Genomic DNA, 15,721 nt, shown 5'->3' on the forward strand with positions numbered 1-15,721 from the left:
AGGGCGTGCAGAGGCTGTAGGGGTCAACCCGGGCTGGGGGTCCGTCATGTGGACCTCAACAGGCAGGTGGACCTCAACTCTGCTGAGGACAGAGAGGGCTTGGGCTTCCAGGCTCCTTCTTCCTCCGGGACTGACCCTGGTAGGGCGTAGCGCCCTGGGAGTGGATGGTGTTCAACTTTAACCAGGTTGACGCACTCGGGAGAAAATGCAGCCTGACAGGTCGGGTGAGCCCGCCCCGCCCACGCCCCGCCCCTCCCCGGCCCCGCCCCCCAGGCCTTGTCTCCGGCCCCGCCCCCCGGGCCTCCGAGGTGCTGCCGGAGCTGCAAGCAGCCTGCGCCCGTTTCGCGTCGCCCCCGCTCAGGGCGGGTCCCGCGTGCTTATTCCGCCCGGGACGAGCGCCGGCGTCCAGCCCGCTACCGACCGCCACTGCGGGATGCTGCGCTCCACGTCCACCGTCACCCTGCTCTCGGGCGGCGCCGCCAGGACGCCCGGGGCGCCCAGCAGGAGGGTGAGTAGCTGGAGGCGGGAGCCGCGCCATCCTGTTCCCCCATCCCGGCTGCCCCCTCTAGAGGGGACTAGGGATGGGAACGCTCAGGAGCCTGCCCCTGGGCCCGACGCTGCACCCTGGGCTCAACTCCCCGGTCCTGTGCCGGCTCCGGCAGTGACCCTCCTCCTCAAGGTTTCAGGGGGCCGACCAGCTGGCAGGAGAGGGCTTAGGGGACTTTATGGAATTCCCAGAGATTTCCTCTCCTTCCTGCCTCTTCTGTCAAGCCAAGTTTATTGGTGGTACCAGTTTAAAAAGCAAGGAAGACATTTCTGCAGTGTCCCTACCTTGGGACCCAAAAGTAATGAATGTATTTAAAACTCAAACTTTCCTTTTCCACTGATCAAAAGAAAGACGGGGTCACTGTGTCCACTAGTTAGAGGGTAACACTAATTCTGGAGTGGGATTAGCTAAGGTGGGCACCGCTGTGCAAACCAGAACAGCAGCCAGCCGTCCAGGAGCCCAACTGTGTGGGACTTCGGTTTATACAAATCACTTTCTTCTTTCTGATTTAAATATTAGCACAGTGACAACAGTGGCAACGCTGAAAGCCGGAACACCATCTCCAGGGAAGGTTTCCCTTTGGAAGTGCTATTTCTCTTTGATCTTTGTGGCATCTCTTCCCACCTCTCCAGATGCTCTGTAAGAGAAGTGTTCCATCTTTCTAACAGGGTCGGCGCCTCAGGGCAACTGCCAGGGGCTTGGTTTGTGGCTTTTTAGTTCTTCCATTCATCATGGTATTCAATACTTATCATTTGGTACCCCTTTACTCTGATTAAGACTTTTGTAATCATGTTTCCTCAAGATTTAAACGGGTGGTTAAGCCCAAAGCACAACCCCCACTGGTCCTCCTGTCTTCATGCAGGCCTTGGACCTGCTTGTTTGCTTTTACATGCCTTAAGCAAGTGACAGTGGTCACTTTATACGCTGCCTTTCTTTAACTCTAGAAGAAAGATGTGTTACTCTTGGGCATGGGCCAACTGATGGATTCTGGTGTGTGTGTGTGTGTGTGTGTGTGTGTGTGTGTGTGTATATGTGTATGCACTCACCAGACACTTGTGGTTGTGTGTGTACATCCCCCATCCCTCCGGAATCCATCAGTTGGCTGACTCCCAAAGTTGACAGAACTCCAGTTATCCAATCATTAGCATCACAGAATAAAATCCACATTGGGCCCAAGGGGATTTCCAACCACAGTCCTGGCTTTGCTCTAAGTTGGATATTTGTATTTTTCTATGGAAATCTTTCTCAATTTGAACACAATTGCAATTGAGAAAGAATGAAGTCACTGAAAAGCTAACCCTGAGCCCTGACAGGATCATATATGTGACCAGATTGCATGAAATTCTCTGCAACTTCCCTTCCAGAGGTGGGGATTAGTTGGGGTACCTAACCTCATACGGTGAGTTGATACAAATGTGACTAGTATACTAGATAACATTTCTGAAGATTTCTGGTCAAGCATTTCCATTGGAGTATTTCTTTAGTTGTAGGTGCTTTGGCGTCAGACACATTGTGACACACTGTTGAAAATACTTTGCCTTTTGAATAAGATGGAAGACATGTTTTGGACTGGAGGACTCAGGGCTCAGGATCAGGCCATGCAGGGCTGCTCTGGGCACACTAGCACTTGTTTCTGGAAAGAAGCTATCTGAACCATAAACCTATCTTTATGGTTTCTAGCTCTGCTCAGGATTTGCATATGTCACGGGTACTATCTATGTGTGTGCTGAGGATTGTGTGCATGGTGGGAAGCTGTGAGATGTTGATTAATTGATTTATTGAACATTCATAGACCTTTTCCTGTGTGGTACAGGGCTGGCATTGGGGTCCACTCTACCTGTAGAGGCAGACATTATCAAACAAAGTGGTGATGGTTATAGTGGGGTGAAGAGTTTGCAAAGTTCTGTAGAAGCAAAATAAAGGTTCTTCCTGAGGCATCAGGGGAAGGCCTCTCGCTGTGGTGGTTTTTTTGAGATGGAGTCTCTCTCTGTCACCCAGGCTGGAGTGCAGTTATGTGATCTTGGCTCACTGCAGCCTCCAACTTCCGAGTTCAAACAATCCTCCTGCCTCAGCCTCCTGAGAATCTGTCACTACAGGCATGCACCACCATGCCCAGCTAATTTTTGTATTTTTAGTGGAGACGGGGTTTCATTATGTTGGCCAGGCTGGTCTCGAACTCCTGATCTCAAATGATCCACCTGCCTCAGCCTCCCAAGCTGCTGGGATTATAGGCATGAGCCACCCCACCCGGCCTACAAGTGATGTTTGAGTTTAATCTTGCAAGATGAGTAGAATTTGCAGGGGATTCAACATTATTGGGATACTGAAAGGGGCAATAATCATCTAAATGGAATACTTGGCATATATAGTCATGTACTGCATTACCACATTTCGGTCAACAACAGTCAGCATGTATGATGGTGGTTGGAACAGTAGGCTCTATCATATTGCCTAGGCGTGTGGTAGGCTATACCAGCTAGGTTTGTGTAAGTGCACTCTATGATGTTTCCGCAATGATAAAATCATCAAATGATGTATTTCTCAGAATGCATCTCCATGGTTAAGTGACACATGACTACTTTATGATGTTGGCAAATTGGACCTACTTTGGGACAAAATACCTATTTTTTAGAAAAACAGGAACAGGATGTCCTGAAAATAAAATTGTAGACAAAACAAATAATCCTGGGAAGTGTTCCTGCAGTTGAAAGTTGTTCGGTAAATACCGCATTGTTCTGTTATTCCTCTCTGATGGTGGACAAGTCATGGTCTTGAACAGTAACATGTTAGCCATCAAAATTGTATTTCTGTTTCATCCAAAGAGCTCATCATATTTGGGACTGCAGGGGAAACAAGGCTATGTAGGTCCAGATAATCAAGCCAATGAGAAGTGGTGGTGATAGCTGACACTGAGCAGGGACTCCTGTGAGTCTGCTGCCAAGGGTGATATGGCTGGCTGGATTGTCACCCGTTAGCCTTTGTTCAGTGGCTGCCACCTGTAATTTGTATTTCCTTCTTATCTGAAGTCATCTCTCAAGAAAAAAGAAAAAATGGAGAGAAAAATTTTTGTCATCTGATAAACAAAGCTCTGAAAGGCATTTATGGGTGTCAATCAGCAGAAGTTGTGAAATTAAAAAACTCCCTTCAAACCAGTTGTGCGCTAAAAATAGTTTTATCTATGGCAACAGCAGGAAGGCAAATTGGCTGGAGAATAACCACAGCCAGAAGATGACCTTAGGGAATGGGGGGAGAGAATTTTAAAAATATTGATCTTGCTTCATGCTTTTGAAAGGAACTTTATAACTGCCAGTTAGTTCTGCTAAATGGGCCTTTGAAATGAAAGGTTAGTTGTGTGGCTAGGTTGCGTGCTTTGCAGGGAAGGCATTATGTTGCTTTGTGTCTTCCCCCTAAAGCACACAACCTGGTCATACAACTGACCTTGCGGCACAATACTTTGTGCCGAGTATTTTTGGCTGAGCTGTTCAGCTCCCGAGCTGTGAGATAGATCTGTCAAGGATCTTCTCCAGCACCTTGCTCTCTTGATAATAAGAGACTGTTGGCTGTGTTGCTGGTATCGTGACCCCTCACTGGCACAGAATAAAACAAAACAAAACCCAACAAGGTCACAGGAACTATCTCTTAGCCTGCCGTTGCTGCTATTTCCTTCTATTTGGCAAAGGCTTCCTCTGTTAAACACTGGAATGGGCCTGCCAGCCATTGCTCCCTGACTAATACACCCCTCTCGTATGTCCCACTGCTGTCTGACTGGCTGAAAGTAAAGAATTCTCCTTAGCGGGCCTGTGAATGATCAGACAGGTGTTTACCGCACTTCCCTTTCCCAGGAGACAGGAACATCTGTGCACATAAGCTCTCTATCATCCCACGGGTTCTGTGGAAGGGAAACAGATGTTGTGGCACCCTTGGCATCAGGTGGAAGGAGGCTGGCTGCAGCATCCACTGGAGAAGGGGAAGTGGATTCTGCTGCACCCAGAAAACAGGCTGGCTGCTCACAGGGCCCTCCTGAGTGAGCCCCTGATGGGCTAAATTGTGAGGGTTTGGAACCATGGTGTCCTTTGGGCTAAGGGCAGGGCCGAAACCTCTGCTGCTTAAAAATGATGGTTGTAGGCTCAGAAAAAATGTGGCCAGCTCTATGCTTTTGTTCTTTCACCTTGCCTTGTTTGATAAAGGATGAACAGACCTGAATTCTGGAGACTCGTAAGGAAACTTGATTTCCCCTGGACATTTATGGAGATCGCATGGCTTTTCTACAAAGGGTATGGAGTGATTTTTGACTCATCTGTCTCTGGGGGCACTGTAGGAGTGCTGCAGATGAGGTCCCTGTTGTAGTTTATCTATGCTGTGGATCCACATCTGAACAAGAGTCCTGGAGGCTGGTGCCAGCAAGCCCTGGTCACTGGGGAAGCCCTTTCAAATCAGTTAGCCACAGATGTTTTTGTCTAATTGCGTTCAAGGAGTTGTGGGCCCAGGACTAACTAGAGACCATGTTAAATGTCTCAACCTAAGATACTTCTTAGCAGTTACCATGCCTTCTGCTCTTACGGAGTTCCAGTACTTTTCCAGCACACAGAAGAGCGATACAGTGGTGTTTACCTCTTTCTTTCTTTGGTGAGTGATAGTTCCTAAATGTCAGTCACACTCCTGACTTTTTTGTTTTTAAAGGCTAGAGAGATCTTTCCAAAATGCTAAATCTAGTCTCCTGACTCCTCTGCTTTAAGAGCCACCTCGGTACTGCCAGGAAAAGGTTCACACTCCTTAGTGCAGCATCCAGGCCCTCTGGTCTGGCCCGTGCCTGTCCTGTTTCCCCTCCCTACATGGACTCTTCTCAGCTTTTCCAAATGGTTTGCCATTCCCCCGAGTTTTTGACGCTGCTCCTTGCCTTTTTGCTTTTCTTCAGGTTTCTCGCCTGTTGAGGGTTGTCTTCTCCAGGAATCCTGCTCTGAACCTTAGACCCTCCTTCTCACGTTCCCCTAGAGGCCTGTGCATGCCACCATTACTTGCATCATCCATGATGACCTTCTGGAAGAGAGGGCTTAGGAACCACCCCTTCCCAGGCCTGGTGGAATAGGCATTTAAAAAGAGAAATCTCACCAGGTCCTACAGGAGTCATAATTAACATAGAATTGGCAAGTGGGAAAACAGGAAGTGAAGCCTTGGGTTAAAGCCATCCCATCACCTCTGACCCACCTGGGCAGGAAACAGCTGACGAATACATGGGAATGCTAGCCCAGGTGAGGAGTTTGACATTTCTGGGAAGTCCTCCAAATATTCGCGTTGCCTTGTCCTGCTGCATGGTTGGAGCCTCATCCCTTTGGTTCAGTCAGTGATACTCAGCTGGCTACACACAGATTCACTGGGAGGCTTAAAATAGCCACGCCCAGGCCTCATCCCAAACCAATTAAATGGGCACCTCTGAAAGTACACAATAGCGTGAGTATTTTTTTGGGAAGCTTCCTAGGCGATTCTAATGTGCAGCAAGGCTAAGAATGTTTCTTTAAGCACGACTCCCTTCTATAGCTTTCTTGGAAAAAAAAGCAGACATTCCTGGGACAGGAGTGCAGAACGTACAGGAGTGTAGAAAGATCCCTTGGGCCTGGTGGGATGAGGGGCAGGGTAGTGGTGGGGCGGGTTGGGGGAGTCCTCACACTCCAAGTCACACTGGTATCTTTGTGTGCTTTCATCCACCTGCGTTTTCTTTCTGGATCTTGGCATTTAAGGCACATTGTGTGCCTGCTAGAGAACACGGCCACAGAAAGCAGGAATGTTTTGTATGCCTCTGAGCTAAGAATGGTTTTTACAGGGGCCTGCAAAACCTAAATATTTACTGGGTGGCTCTCTACAGAAAAAGTTTGCCCCACCCTGATGTAGATAATTGGGCTGCAAGTTCAGGGCCAGGGCAGAGCCAAGAGGTCTAATCTAGATGGGGCATGCTCCGTTCCACACCCAACCTGCTTCAGACTCCTGGGATTTGATACTTGTGCTTAGCAGAGAGTGTGGGGTCTGTTCCCCAACCAGCCGCACCACAAGAGTCCCATTTTTTGTCACTAAGGGGACCTGGGCAGGGACCCACAATCACAAAGTGGAACAGGCCTGAGAGAAATGTAAATGCACTTGGCTAATTTCCTTAGGGAAATCCATCTTTGTAAACTCTTTAGCAAACTCCTGTCACCTCCTTGAGTCATCTTCTCCATCCCCTTTTTATTTGAGATGGATATTTTTCCCCTGGGTGAGCCCAGGTGCCTGAAGTTGAGAGCATGATGATACTGGATCTCATTTAGAGTACCCCCTAAATGAGACCCAGGCCCTCTGTCTCCACAAAAGGGGTCAGAAACAAGGCCTGAGGGGAACCATGTAGCTCCCCAGGGGCCCTGAGTTGCCAAAAAGGGTTTTGTTGTGCTTTTTCTTGTCGAGGAAACCTGAATGCTACCTTCCCCTCCCTTGCTGTCCCTCCCTGGGGTGCTGGTTTCAAGAAAGTGCAAGGCACTCCAGGAAGTTTCAGGTATATTCTTACTTTGTTTTAGTTCAGCCTAAAAGAACTATAAAACCCAGTACTGAGTGAGAACCCATAATGTGTTGATACTGTGCTAAGTACCATAGAAACTATAAAAGTGGTGACGGTACAAAGCTCGCTTGATCACTCCCCCTGTGTTTTCCCTTTCATCCATTTTCTGGTGCATGGAACACAGGAGGCACTGAAAAATAACCAGCTGCATTATTGAAATGAGCTCAGATTTGAATGTTAGTCTCTTCCTCCAAAGATTTGAATGGCTCTTCATTGTCTTCTGACTACAGCTAGTGCTTCTCCATCATGCATTTGTAGATTGATAGTTTGGGCCCTACCTATTTGTCCATTTTCCTGTCCTACCTAGGCTAGTCTACAGGTTCACTTATTCTCGGAACATGCTGACATATGTGCATTTGGCACGGACTAGAACGTGTTCCTGATAGCTTTCTGTTGTTGTTCTGGTGGGTTCTCCAGACCTCACTGACCCGAAAAGTCCTGTCTGTCCTTCTATACCCAGCTCAAATGTCATCCTGAGGGACCTTCCCATATACTCCCACCTCCCATTAGGGCTAGTGTTCTTCTTCCTATATTCCTATGATAATAAAGAATGCTTACAGAGTGCTTAATGTGTGCCAGAAACTGTCCTAAGCTCTTTACACACATTAGCTAATTTAATCCTCACAATATTCCTAAGAGGGTACAGTATTGTTAGCTCTGTTTTACAACTAAGGTAATGGAAGCCCTGAAGACTAAGTGGCTCTCCAAAGGTCTCAAAGCTAGTAGGTGTCAGAACCAATAGTGGAAGCCAGGAAGTGCATTTCCACCATGCTTTAATCACAAAGCTATCCTGGCTCTCTACACCTCATATTGGTTATTCCAAGTGTTTTTGGTTGCCTTGTTTTGGAGTTTTTCTAGATTATGCACTCCTGTGTGGTACAGCTGTTTCTTTGTCATCGTGGTACCCTCATAGCCCCTAAAGAGTATTTCGCAAGTAGTGGGTGCTTAGTAACTGAGTAATAAAGTATGGCTCAGTGTGAGAGCTTCATGTATAAGGTGTGCCCATCTCATCATAGGAAGTATGTTGAAGATTATAAAAACTCTACATGGGCAGCTGAAGAATGGACTCAAGCCAGGGGAGGGACCAACTCACTTTTGAGTGATTGGACCCATAGGGCCTCCTTTCTGAAAATTATGACTGTTAAGGATTATCCCTCTAGAATAATCAGCCAAACGAAAGTCATCACTTACAGTGTTAGCGTCTCTGATTCATTGACCAAATTGTTATTTTCCTGGAAACAGGGCTGTGAGGCTAAGCAGGTCTGATTATGAAGCATATAGGATAATGATAATATATAGATAACAGTAAAAATATCTGGCTGGGTGCAGTAGCTCATGCCTGTAATCCCAACACATTTGGAGGCTGAGACAGGAGGATCTCTTGAGCCCAGGATTCTGAGACCCACATGGGCAACATAGTAAGACTGTGTCTACAAAAAAATAAAAAAAACTTAGCCAGATTTGGTGATGTATGCCCGTGGTTCCAGCTACTTGGCGGGGCTGAGCTTGGAGAATCACTTGAGCCCAGGAGATTGATACTGCAGTGCTATGATTGCACCACTATACTCCAGCGTGGGTGACAGAGCAACACTCGGTCTCAAAATAAATAAATGATAAAAATAAAATATCTAATATTCATAGAGGCTTACTATGTGACACTTTCCTTTTATCCCATTTTACCCTTGAGATTCAGTGAGACTGACTTTCTCATAGACACACAGCTAGATGTTGTAACCTGTGTGTGTGCCTAGGCATATATGTACGTGTGTGCACTCGTGTGTATGATATGTGAAGCAGGAGAAAAGCACTTCCTTTTCCTTGTACAATTCTGCATGGACTAGACCCAGTGTAACAGGAGATTGTTGAGCACCACAATTTGGATTGTCTATGTGGTCTGAGTTATACTTTGATGCTTGTGCAAATGTCAGACTTCTTTCAACCAGTCTGAGGGGCCTGGAGCCAGAGGGTTACTTTTCTCAGGAGGGACTCAAGATTTCTATCAGTGTTGTTGCCTATCAGGAAAGAGAGCTACTGGTAGTATGGCTTGATTTTTTTTTGGCCAACATGATTGATGGTGAGCTTTGAAGGTTGCTTGCAAAGTTAGCCGCAGAAGAGGCAATGATAGCCCTGGGGGTCAGGCCACATCTGATTCTGGGGTCCTTGGGGGAAGATGCTTGACCAGAGGAGAATGATGATGGAGAGAGGTCTTGAAGCAAAGTCATGGGACTTAAAGAACTGGAGTTGTTTGGTTTGGAAGAAAGGAGGTTCAAGGGACAGGAGGACTGTCTAGAGAAAGGGGAATTCTTTTGCAGTCCGAGGACAACCCTGACTCCATTAGGTAGACATTCTGGTGTAAGCTCAGATCAGGAAGTTAGAGGTGCCTGGTGGCAAAATGGAATGCCTTGGAAGGAGGCAGTGATATATGTGGAAGTGGCTAATATCATTCCCAAACCTGGGCCCCCTAACCTGTTCATGGAAAATGAACAGGCTGGTGCCTACCTGTCAGGTGCATTTTGGGTGTCGGGTTCCTTCATAGTTGGGCAGGTTGAACCCAAGAGGTTTTTGACAATCCTGTCTAGATAGCCCTGGGCTTCCAGGCTGCAGGGTAGTGTTCCTCAGAGCCACCCTGTGAACCAGTGCACATTTGTGACCCCACCAACCAGACTGGGGTGAGGTGGAAAGGATTTTTTTCTAGGGCTGCCGTGAAAACTACCACAATGCCAGTGGCTTAGTAGAAATTCCTTGTCTCACTGTTCTGGAGGTTAGTGGCCCAAAATTAAGGTGTTGGCAAGGTTGGTTTCTTCCGAGGTCTCTGAAGGAACTATCTGTTCCAGGCACTTCTCCTTGGCTGTTGATGGGTCATCTTAATGTTCATATGACGTTCACCCTGTATATGTGTCTGTCCCCAATTTTCCCACTCTTATAAGTACAATAGTCATTTTGGATTAGAGCCACTCTTATGATCTCATTTTTACTTAATTACCTCTGTAACGACCCTGTCTCCAAATAAGGTCACATTCTGAGATGCCAGGGGTTAGGATTTTAACAGATGATTTTTAGGGGGATGCAATTCAACCCATACTAGGGAGCAAACAGCACTCCTGTGAATTGAGCCCATGTGGCACCTCAGGCATGTGGTGAGGGCCATGAGTATAAGAGCTAAGAATGCACGCCCTGGAGACTGCCTGGATTCAAACCTGAGCTCTGCCATTTCCCAGCCATGTAACCCTTCAGAGGCCTAGCTTCCTTACCTGTAAAATCGGGCAGGTTAGGGAACCTATTACCATAAGTTTGTGGGGAGAATTAAATGAATAAATACCCATAAAACACTTAGAAGGTGCCTGGCATACAGGAAGTGCTAAATACATGGTTAGCTATTACTATTATTACTGTTACTGTCCCCTCATACTGCAGATTACAGTAGTCTATTTTTCTCTCTGTTGGGTAGGAAAATGACTTTGCGCATCGTCAGCTTTTGTTAACAGAATATGATAAATCATACAAGTTGCAGCTTCTCTCACTGAATGCTGTAATGCTTTTTTGTTTTTAAAAGAAATGGTGCAGGCCGAGCGCGGTGGCTTATGCCTGTAATCCCAGCACTTTGGGAGGCTGAGGCAGGTGGATCATGAGGTCAGGAGTTCGAGACCAGCCTGGGCAACATGGTGAAACCCCATCGCTACTAACGGTACAAAAAATTAGTTGGGGTTGGTGGTGCATGCCTGTAATCCCAGCTCCTTGGGAGGCTGAGGCAGGAGAATTGCTTGAACCTGGGAGGCAAAGGTTGCAGTGAGCTGAAATCACGCCATTGCACTCCAGCCTGGGCAAGACTCCATCTCAAAAAAAAACAAAAAAAAAAAAAAGTGCAATTTAGACTTTAAAAGATCATTTAGGAACCTGTATTCCAATATTTCAATGAAGCTTGTTGGCAGCCTTTGATAAACTGACATGAGAATCTCAGTGGCTAGTGACAAAATATTCATGGTGGTATAGCTAATTAAGGAGTCAGCTGTCTTACTAACTCATAAGCATGATATTTTTTTATCCTATGCCTTTCTAGCTGTCTTACTTTTAGTCCGTATTCAGCAAACAGGGAGAGCTTTTTTGTTTTGCATTTAAATTGTAGCAATGTACTCATAAAATTTACTGTTTTAACCCTTTTTAAGTGTATAGTTCAGTGGCGTTAAGTGCATCCAGTCTGCTGTGCAGCTGGCACCAGCATCCATCTCTAGGACTTCTTCATCTTCCAAAACGGGGATCCCATGCCCATTAAATACAAACTTTCCCCATAAGCTTACCCCCTGGCAACCACAGTTCCACTTTCTGTCTCATGATTTTTCTTACTCCTGGTACCTCATCTAAGTACAATCGTACAATATTTGTCTTTTTTTGCCACTGGCTTATTTCACTTAGCATAGTGTCCTCAAGGTTTATCCATGTTGTAGAGTGTCAGAATTTCCTTCCTTTTTAATGTTGGGTAGTATTCCATTGTATGTATAAATTTATAAATTATGTTTTGTTTATCCGTTCATCTGACCGTGGACATTTGGGTTGCTTCCTTTTGGCTATTATGAATAATGCAGCTGTGAACATGAGTATATGGACTTTTTTGAAAAAACAGTTGCGATTAAGCATGTACATGTGTATTTGGAAAATTAAATACATAGGCAAGTAGAAAGCATCCTCCCATTTAAATAGAGATATTCACTGTGTATATTTTGGCTTCTGTCCCGCTAGCTATATTTTTGCCTGTACTTGTGAAATGAGATCTTTCCATATATATTGTTATGGAACCTGAGCCACTGGTAAAGAAATGTTTGAAATTGATCAAGTTGTTTGATAGTTTCCTTCTCTGAGCACCAGGGTGGTAGGTGCCTGTGCTGTACCAGGCTGGCCTGGGACTGTGAAGATAAGGCTGGCCATATCTTCAGAGGCCCCTGTGTGATCGGGGCAGTGGCCCCCACTGGAAGTAGGGGAAACAGGCTGTGAGAAGTCCAAGGTCACCTGGCTCCTTCTGCCCCAAATGCTGGCTCCTAACCGGCCTCTCTTTTCCCTTTCTTCTAGGCAAATGTTTGCAGACTACGGCTGACTGTACCTCCTGAGAATCCAGTTCCTGGGCAGAGTGAAAAAAAGATAGAGAGAAAAGAGCAGGTAAGATATCTCTGAGGCAAAGCCCCGATAAGTTCCAGTCTTTGTACCCTTAACCCACTCTCCCATCCCCTAACCAGGCCCTTCCCAGAAGCTGAGTGTCAGCACCTCTGTTGAGGAAAAGGCCCTCTCAACCTTCCCACCTCATCTCCCGTCTTTCCAGAAGACAGAGAGCTCTCCCTAGCTGGCTCTGCCAGCGACGTGCCCTGCTCTTGTTTCTTGGTGAACAGTGTGGCTCTGTGTTACCTTGAAGCTGCAGGGACACGGGCCTTAGTGACAGGTGCTGTGGCGGGGAACGTGGATTTTCCTGAAACGGCCTAATCCAGTTGCATCAAAGGGCCTATTGTGAGCGGTTGGCAGGGTTGGAACGTTTCTCAGCAGCTTGGAGTGGCCGCTGGGGCCCCTGCTCCCGCAGGAGACCGGAAAGCCTGGCAGGCAGCATGGTGTGGGGAAAGGGCACTTTCGTGGCTGGGGGTAGGAGGCATTCAGCAAACATTTTTATGCCAGCTCCTGTGCTAAGTGCTGAGGCCATGAAGATAAGTACGTCCTTACCCTGAAGGAATTTGCAGTTTTCTGGGTGAGACAATGATGATGCGATATTTTAGGTGTTAGGATCCAGCCCTGTAAGAAGGAATCTGGGAATACAGAGAAGGGAATAACTGACTGCTTGGGAGGTGACAGTGAAGTTGGAGCCTTGAAGGATAAAGAGGGGGTCCTTCTGACCTCTAGGCTTGTGGTCTTGGCTAACCTATTTGACTCACTCACGATGACGGAGCACCTACTGTATTCCAGGCACTGTTCTAGGCAGTAGGAATATAGTAGTGAACAAAGTAGTAAACCAATCCATGGAACTTCCATTCTAGTGGGACAAGAATGAAAGTAAGTGAAATAATTAAGTACATTTTATAGAGGTTAGGAGGTGGTAAGTGCTGATGGAGACAAAGCAAGAGGAGGGGATGGGGTGCCAGGAAGCAGGCAGTACTTTTTCTTGTGTACATATTTCATAGGATTATAAAATAAAATAAAATGGTATGATATTAGTTTCACAATTGGAATCATGACATAGTGTCCTCTTGAAATACGAGCTTTGCTTTGGAGTTAACCGCTAATATTGTCAACTATAAAAAAGAAAGCTTCTCATCGCTGCTACGTGTTTGATAATGTCCCTCCGTTTACCGTAGGTCTCTATCTCTCCTTGCCTTCTCCTCCCCACTTTCTCCCAAGGACAGAGAGCTCCCTGTGCTAATGCAAATGATGAGTGACAGGGAAGGGAAGTAGGGAGAAAGGAAATGAAGTTCGGACTAGAGAAAGGTGAGAAGATGTAAAATTGCCGATCTGCCTACAAAAAGTAGATGAGTTCCACTAAAAAGGATTCAGAAAAACAGCTGGTTCTGGGTTGGAGCAGGGAAAAGATGAGGTGGATCTGGGACCTCTGGAAAATAAAGTGTCACTCAGAGATGGATGGAGTCCTAGTAAAGGACGTGGCAGCCAGTTTAAAGGGCTTTCATTGGCCAAAATTGGAACAACGGGAGCATCAAAAAGAATAATGATAGTCATGGGTTATTACGCATCGAATATTAAAAAGATTCATATGTTTATAGTGATAATTGGAGAAGAAGAGGCATGAGATGAGAGGATAAAAAAGAGAAGGCTCTTTTTTATAGAACACTGGCTAATAAGTTTAGAAAATCTCTATTTTGTAACCTCCAGGTATATTCATCAATAGATGCAAAAATAAGTTGGGGAAGGATTATTATAGGATATTCATGTGGTCTCAAAGTATCACCCTAACGAATTACTGATTCTAAAGAGACAGTACCTTCACAGTGGAACAGTCAGGCAGCCAGCATTTCAACTGAGTGATGCAACCTAACTACATCAATGGTGGGACAAGCTGATGTTATGTAACTTCTGAGGTGATTCAGCTAAGAGGTGCACAACATCACATATGTAATACTCATGCCAAACTTGTTTAACTGAATCTAATAATAAGGAAACAGAAACCACCCACACAACAATTGGCCTGAATTTCTCAATACATTCAATGTTATTTTTAAAAAAGATGAGACTCTGTTGCAGACAAGAGACAAAAGAGACTTAATGTGAAATGTAATGGGTGAACCTGGATTAGATCTTGGCCAAAAAAAAAGCCTATAAAAGATACACTGGGATGACTATACAATTTTGTATATGAACGATACATGAAATATTATTGAATAAATGTTAATTTTCTTGTGATAATGATACTATGGTTATGTAGTTGAAGGCTCTTTCAGCTTCTCTGTAGCTTTGAACATTCTCCCAAGACAAAGTTAGGGAGTAAAGCTCCTGAACAGAGAGTGGGTGTGACCAGGCTTCCGCCGCTGCATCCCTGCTAATGAGCAGGCGTGAGTGGGGCTGTCTGTCACTAGGGATTGTCCTCATGTGTCCTCACTGCTCCTCTCCCTGCCAGTCCCTTCTAGAGCTGACGCCTTGGTCCGAGACATGGGGCTGGGCTGTGTCCAGGTGCTCAGACTGCTTAGAACACTTTTTGAAGAAGGGACCTAAGCTGGAGTGAGGGATAAGACAGGAGCCTGGTGGCTGTGCCTGTTGGTACAGATGGTAGAGGGACTGGGGAAATACAGTCTTTTGGAGTTAGACCCAAAGCTGCGTGGCTTGGGAGATGTTTGGGAAAGGTTTCTGAGTCCCAACACTGGGGAGGTAGATGCTGGAGGGCCCTGGAAGGTCTGTCACCATAGAAGAAGAATCAAGTATTCCCAAGGAAGGAGCCTCATGTGTTTATCTGTGTCAAGTAGAATCAATAACCAAATTGTGTGCCAATTTGCCTACTTGTCTTGAATAGTGCTTTTCAAACTTGTTAAGTCAACAGGAACCTCTTTTTTTTAAAAAAAAAAAAAAATCAAAATGTTTTACTGAACTCTCACATGCAAACCAAGCAAAAGTGGTGCTAATGGGGGCCCGAGTCTTCCCAGTCTCCCTTTACTCCTTAGCCCCCAGACACCCTCCTGTGGAAGGTTGAGAACTCCAAGGCCCTGAGGAGCACAGGACAGGCACTGCTGGGATAGTGTAGGCACCACAATAGTTCTTACACCAGGTGGACCAGGTGCAGTCTAAGTGCCTGTCTGTGACGTGTTGGTGACTCATTGCAGAAGAACTGGGGTAGAGGAGAGGAGGGTGGGACTGTTGTTTCCCCAGGGATGAAGTCTTGGGTGTTGGCAGCCCTTGAAGGATCTGGGGGTAAGTGGGAGGCTGCTCTGAGTGATTTCATCACCATGTCCTGGCCACATTCCTTGCATGAGTCACCGAGAGCCAGGGCCATGCACCAGTGAGGAAACTCTGGAGGGACCACTTCTTTGGATGTGGTTTCATCGTGGCTTCCCTTCCTTGGAACCCATGGAATTGCAAGATGTCAAAACTCTCGATGACCTTCCTTGGTCATATAACTTTGG

At 46.2% G+C, this 15,721-nt stretch overlaps 1 protein-coding gene across 3 annotated transcripts in view; it reads left to right on the forward strand.

Moving 5' to 3' along the window:
* Positions 1-298: 298 nt before the first annotated feature.
* The window catches only part of LOC108292725 (myocardial zonula adherens protein), a 93,289-nt gene continuing 77,866 nt past the window's right edge, over positions 299-15,721 (forward strand). For 2 of the 3 annotated variants that reach the window (XM_017513801.2, XM_017513803.2), the window contains exons 1-2: positions 299-508; positions 12,189-12,275. In XM_017513801.2, the coding sequence (XP_017369290.1) occupies positions 434-508; positions 12,189-12,275 (162 nt within the window). In that variant the 5' untranslated portion in view covers positions 299-433. Of the gene's footprint in view, positions 509-12,188; positions 12,276-13,130; positions 13,152-15,721 lie in introns of those variants that run through there. The other variant, XM_017513805.1, reaches the window with a different exon arrangement.

Source organism: Cebus imitator, unplaced genomic scaffold, assembly GCF_001604975.1.
Source record: "Cebus imitator isolate Cc_AM_T3 unplaced genomic scaffold, Cebus_imitator-1.0 Scaffold501, whole genome shotgun sequence".
Taxonomy (NCBI): Eukaryota; Metazoa; Chordata; class Mammalia; order Primates; family Cebidae; genus Cebus; species Cebus imitator.